Source organism: Triticum dicoccoides, chromosome 5A (genome assembly GCF_002162155.2).
Source record: "Triticum dicoccoides isolate Atlit2015 ecotype Zavitan chromosome 5A, WEW_v2.0, whole genome shotgun sequence".
NCBI lineage: Eukaryota > Viridiplantae > Streptophyta > Magnoliopsida > Poales > Poaceae > Triticum > Triticum dicoccoides.
This window is the reverse complement of record NC_041388.1, coordinates 668,028,227-668,033,815: the sequence shown is the minus strand read 5'-3', so window position 1 is coordinate 668,033,815 and position 5,589 is coordinate 668,028,227. Positions and strand designations below refer to the sequence as shown.

The following is a 5,589-nucleotide window of genomic DNA, read 5'->3' as shown; positions in this document are numbered from 1 at the left end:
TGAGCGAAAGGAGAAAGGGGATCTGGAATAAGACGAAGGGAAGGCAATGAAAGCTGTGCAGCGGGCGCCAGCCTTTTTACCAGGCAAGCACGGTTGCCGAGACAGCGTGGGGAAGCGGAGGCGCACACGTCCCATCAATCACCACACATCGACCGAGGCCGCAGGCGGTTAGGGCCCGCGGTGCTCTGCACTTGCCCCTTGGCTTCGCCCCGAAGCCAAGTTCGAGCGCGCCTTGGGCCTGGGGGCTACTATCGGTGTCTTGGGATCGGGGGTACCCAGACTTGCCTGCATGCGAGGCGGATGACACCAAGACCTCCCTGGGGGGCAGCCTCCCCAGGCTGGCTCCCGAGGAGCGGAGATATCAATGCAAGGTGCACCTCGCGAGGTTCATATGACATGAGCCATGACGACCAAGGCCAGGCGGGCGCCAGCGGACGCAGTGTACCAGTTTTCTCTTTGGTGCTAAGGAGGCAGGCGCGGGGTCCCAAGGAATCAACCAAAGGTTTCCATATCGGTGCAACAAGACCAAGACCGTCAGGACGGCAGGACGGAGGTCATCACAGAGCCCACCGCGATGTCACCACCAAAGGCTTTTGCAGGCAAAGACTACTTTTGTCAGGATAACTTGTACTAGTTGTTCCCCTTCGAATTTGGTCTTTGTGGGATCCCTTCCCGCCTACATTTGGGGAGAGGACCGATGCCACTATAAATAGGACTTAGCCACCACCATGAAAAGAGAGAGGGGGATCATTCAGAGAGAGAGAGAGAGAGAGAGAGAGAGAGAGAGAGAGAGAGAGAGGGAGGGAGGGAGGGAGGGATGGGAGGGTTCAGATCATCCTCTCATCCACCAGCTCATCGAGCTCAAGAACACCTCACCTCCTGAGGTTGTTTTATCACTATACTAGTTCATCCTCAGCCCCTCGAGACAATCCACCATAAAGCTGGAGTAGGATATTACACCGCAAGGAGGCCCGAACCAGGATAAACTACTGTGTCTCTTGTTCGTTGGGTTCGACCAGCTAGGCCGTGCATTGGTTGAGCGGGCAGACTAGGGAGGACGAGATCTTCGCACACACCGTAGGGTTCGAACCTCTCAAGGGTCTGCGGAACCCCGAATCCGACAGTTTGCATCTATCTAAATTCTTCATTTTTTTAGCTAATGAAATCAACCTTTTGTGGATAAAATGTTGATTCAGCTGCTTTGGGTCTCGTTCTAATAATAAAATAAAATGGGGCTGGAAAGGGAAACCCATTTCGTAAAAAAAACAGAGTTTATCACATGCGTTGACCCCTCGGCAGGCAGCCGCAGCACGCGGGAGGGCCACCGGCGCACTGGCCAGCGTATCGCGAGGATCCCGGCCACATGCGCACCCCCAGCCCCAGCCCCAGGCAACGACCGACCGGCCGGCAACATGCAGACCCGGTGCCGGTCATTGAAACGGAGAATCTGAAAAGGCCCCAGCGAAGTTCCCTGATATTTTTTAACTATCTATTTCTCCAGGGACAAACAGTATCACCATCGTGTCATCGGCCCGGTCTGCACGTTAAGCGTCGCATGTTCCGGTGTTCCATCGGAAAATGGCTGGTAACCGTATTAGAGCATCTCCAACAGGTGCTGCAAAAGACGCGCCCGTACGGTAAAATTTGGGTTTAGCGCGCGCCGGCTGGTTCCGCGCGCTCCAGCGGTGGCGAAAAGTTACCGCGCGCGGGAAGCGTTTACGCGCGCGGGAGAAAGCGGCACGCGGCGCGGTAGATTTGGCGCCGCTTCGCGCGTGCCTATAAAATGCCGCGCTCGTCACGCGCACAGACACAGCCACGCGCCCTCCCCTCACAACCTCGCCGCTTCGCCGCTTTCCGCGCCACCACCGCGCCACCATGCCGCCGCGCCGCCGGGGTTCGTCGGGCTACCGCGGCGTCCGCGAGCGCCCCAACGGCTGGTACTCCGCCAAGATCCGGTCCGGCGACGTCCGGCTCGGTCTCGGGTCGTTCCGGAGCGCGTACGAGGCGGCCCGCGCGTACGAGGCGGCGGCGTGGCGGTTGGATAGGCCCCGGACGGAGATGAACTTTCGGGACGTCTTCACGCGCGAGCAGGCGCAACGCGTCGCCCCTCCGCCGCGTCTCATCACCGACATGGACCGTGCCGACCACGCTTGGCGCTGCCGCCGCCTCCTCATCACCGAGGAGGACGAGCGAGCCATGGCGGAGTGGCGCCGTCGCCACCCGGAAGACGCCGCCGACGAGCGTGCCTACTGGGCGGAGAGGACGGCAAGGCGCCGCGCGGAGCGGGCGGACCGGCGTCGACGAAAGGCATTGGCGAATGCGCAGTGCGACATCGTTTCAGCAGGTGGGAAGTCGATCTTCACGTCAGACGATGAACGTTGGGACGACATTTGGCTCGATACCTCGGACAACACCGACGAGAATGATGATGGTGATGATGATGGTAGCGATTTGGAGTAGTTTCTATCTAGTATGCCGTAGTAGTTTCTATCTACTTGCACCGTAGTTCTATCTATCTATGTTTTCGAACTATCTATCTAGTTGCACCGATGTAAAATACCTTTGTATCGTTTATCTTTATTTTTTATCTATGCAATTTATCTTATTATGCTTTCGAAAATATTGTCACACGCGCTGCATTTTTAGCGCGCTGCTGGAACGGCGCGCGCACTACGTTTTAACGCGGCTGCTGGAGCCATCGCTGCGCGCCGTGACAAACCAGGCGATGCGCGCGGCGCGTCCGGCGCCTGTTGGAGATGCTCTTACCTGCCGTGAGCCCCAGCAGCGGCTGCCAGGACGAGTCTTGGTCTGGTCTGGTCTGGTCTGGTCTGGGCCACCCACGTGGATCCGTTAAATGGCGCACTCACTCATGCTGGCACGCAATAATACACAACCTTATGTACTACTACGTACTACTCATATTACCGTCTCCCCTCAGAAAAAATATACTTTATACTTATAGTACTGTCTCGCTACAGTCAGCGGCACGATACAGAAAGATGTAAAAATAAGAGCCACGGTACTACTACTAGCACTAGACATAATACTACCAGCACAGCATTTTCTAATACAAGTGCGCTGCTAAAACTAGCGACACCAAATCCTAATCCGCGATCAGAAGAAGAGAAAATAAATCCGCATGCACATCGCAAGGCATATGGAGTAGTATTATCAGAAACAAGAAAAGAAAAAGGGTAAGTCGGTGGCATATAAATAATCCTCATTGCCTGGCGTCTGATCTCTGCCTCCTCTTGATCCTCCTCTGCACCTCCTTCTCCAGCTCCTCCGTCCCTCCCACCTCCTCCAGCTCCTGCAGTCGCAAAACCACCAACCGTGAGCGACCGATCGAACCCAGTTTCCATGCTAATTAATCCTGCCATGGATCGACAACATTAGACCAGACACCAGAGCGGCTGATCTGCTGCTTACCTTGGGGCCGAGGAAGAGCCCGTATGGCACGCTGTCGAACTTGTCCATGTGATGGATCTGCAGAGCATAAAAGGGTCAGAGTTGAGAACTGAAACTCGGATACGGTTGGTTGGGTTGGGTGCACAAGAGGGGCGAACCTGGTGCGCGGCGGCGACTCGCCGGAAGTAGGGCACGTTCTCGATGGGGCCCACGGGGAAGCGGCGGTGCACCAGGCCGTCGTGGACGAACATGTAGGCCATCCCGAACAGCGTGATCCCCAGACCCTGTAGGACACCGACCCGTCAGCGCTGGCCGAGATACGCGCAAAGTTTGTTCGTATTCTGGCTTCACGCCGGTTGATAGGTGAAGGGGAGGGGAGGGGTACTCACGGCGCCGAAGCAGAGGCCGGGGAGGAGGCCGCGGTTGAAGAAGCCGAAGGCGAGGAGGGCCATGGCGGGGACGGCGTTGACGATGGCGAACACGTCGTTGAGCTCGAAGGGCCCGTCGCGGGGGAGGTGGTGCGACTCGTGCATGTCCCACAGCGACGCGTGCCACAGCGCGCGGTGCGCCCACCGCGCCCAGAACTCCATCCCCACCTGCGCGCGCCATACGCTTTTTCAACGCAAATGCACGTCGACACGACGAATTCTGTTCACTGCTACTGGCTGCTAGTGTGCGGGTGGGTGCGCCGTGTGTCACGTGTAAGTAAAGTCAGTGCTCACCGCCGCGCCCACGGAGAGTGCCAAGGTGCCCAGCATCTCCGTCACCGGAATCTCGCCGCCCTGGCGGTGAAAGGAAAGGCGTGTGAACGGACGAGACGGTAAAGGAGCGGAAATTGGAAGGGGAATTGCCATGGATACGGGCTGCCGGACGAGAAGGGAGGAAAGGGTACCTCCATTTGCCAGGCGAATCGGTAGTAGACGGCGGCGGCGGCCATGGAGGTGATGCCGAGGCTGGACATGAGCGCGGCCACCAGGTACGTCCGCCGCTCCGACTCCTTCCTCGCCGCGCGCTCCGACACCGCGCCCCGCGCCGTCGCCGCGGCGTCCTCCGCCTCCTGGCCCGGGCGGGCGGGGACAAGGCCGCCGCCGTTGCCGTCCGACGCCACGCGCATGGCGGGCGCGGCCGCGCGACGGGGGAGCGCAGAGAGCGGCGCGAACAGCAGCCGCGCCCGCGGGCCGCGGGCGCGGGCGGCGGCGAGGGGGAATGGCGCGGCCACCAGCCTCGCGACGGCCATGAGATCGGACGGCTCGGGGGGAATCACTGGCGGCGAACGGGGGAGTGGTGGTCAGACGGTGTTGGGTTTTGCGAGCCGGGAATGGCGGTGGCTCGCTCGTAGGCTGGTGGCGTCGGGCCGGGCGGCAGCGCGCGCGCTGGCTTCGTCTTGGTTGTGTGGTCCGCCTCGGGCTCTGGGAACGAGAGGCGCGCGTGGGCCGGGGACGGGGCGACGGGCGTCGTCGCAGTGACCGGATGGGGGTCAACTTGTGGGTAAACGGAGGAGCGCGGCTGCTGCGCCTGAAGGGCCGCGGTTTTTATAGCACACACACAAGAGTACGAACAAAAGTTACACGGAACGGAACGGGACGGGGCCTACTCCTGCCCATTAGAGCAAACTTCAAGAGGGCGACACATTTCGTCCGCACATGTCTGTTTAGATCGTCGTGGACAAAAATATCGGCTCAACGCGTCGATCTAAAACCAAAATGCATCTGTTTTGTGTCTGTGCCGAGGCATTTCAAGCTTAAATTTGGACCTTAAATGTGTCGGCTGGACACGAAACGGACGCGACTCATTTCAGCCGCACACATGTCCGTTTGAATCGTCATGGAAAAAAACACAGGCCCAACACACCGACCTAAATCAAAAACGCGTCTGTTTCGTGTCCGCACCGACGCATTTCAGCCTCAAATTTAGGACTCAAATGCGTCGGCGCGGACAGGAAGCGAATGCGCCACACGTCCCCTCATTGTCCACCGATCAACAACCACCTGCAGTCGTATTTAACGACGGCACCTACTTCGGGCCCGACTGACAGTGTGTAGAAGGGCCGCGTGCCCGTCTTTTTTAATGGAAGCGTGTGGTGGGGCCGGCCTTCTCCACTTTCATCTTCCCGTCCACATCTGGCCACGCTTGCTTCCTCGCCGGTGACCAAAAAAATCCTAACCAGCCAGCCACCAACCA

General features: G+C 58.8%; 1 protein-coding gene across 1 annotated transcript; it reads right to left on the bottom strand.

Annotated features, from left to right (window-relative positions):
* Positions 1-2,934: 2,934 nt before the first annotated feature.
* LOC119303955 (beta-carotene 3-hydroxylase, chloroplastic-like) lies at positions 2,935-4,906 on the bottom strand. Its single transcript, XM_037581114.1, has 6 exons — positions 4,301-4,906; positions 4,131-4,190; positions 3,798-4,004; positions 3,567-3,692; positions 3,430-3,486; positions 2,935-3,310 (listed from the first exon to the last, which is right to left on the bottom strand). Exons 1-6 carry the CDS (start codon positions 4,643-4,645, stop codon positions 3,221-3,223), a joined length of 885 nt encoding a protein of 294 aa, XP_037437011.1. The 5' UTR covers positions 4,646-4,906; the 3' UTR covers positions 2,935-3,220.
* Positions 4,907-5,589: the final 683 nt, after the last annotated feature.

Coding starts and splice junctions, on each gene's coding strand:
- LOC119303955 (XM_037581114.1), bottom strand. CDS start 4,645: ATGGCCGTCGCGAGGCTGGTGGCCGCGCCATTCCCCCTCGCCGCCGCC. Junction 4,191..4,300: donor GATTCGCCTGGCAAATGGAG/GTACCCTTTCCT, acceptor TTTCACCGCCAG/GGCGGCGAGATTCCGGTGAC. Junction 3,487..3,566: donor GAGTCGCCGCCGCGCACCAG/GTTCGCCCCTCT, acceptor TATGCTCTGCAG/ATCCATCACATGGACAAGTT.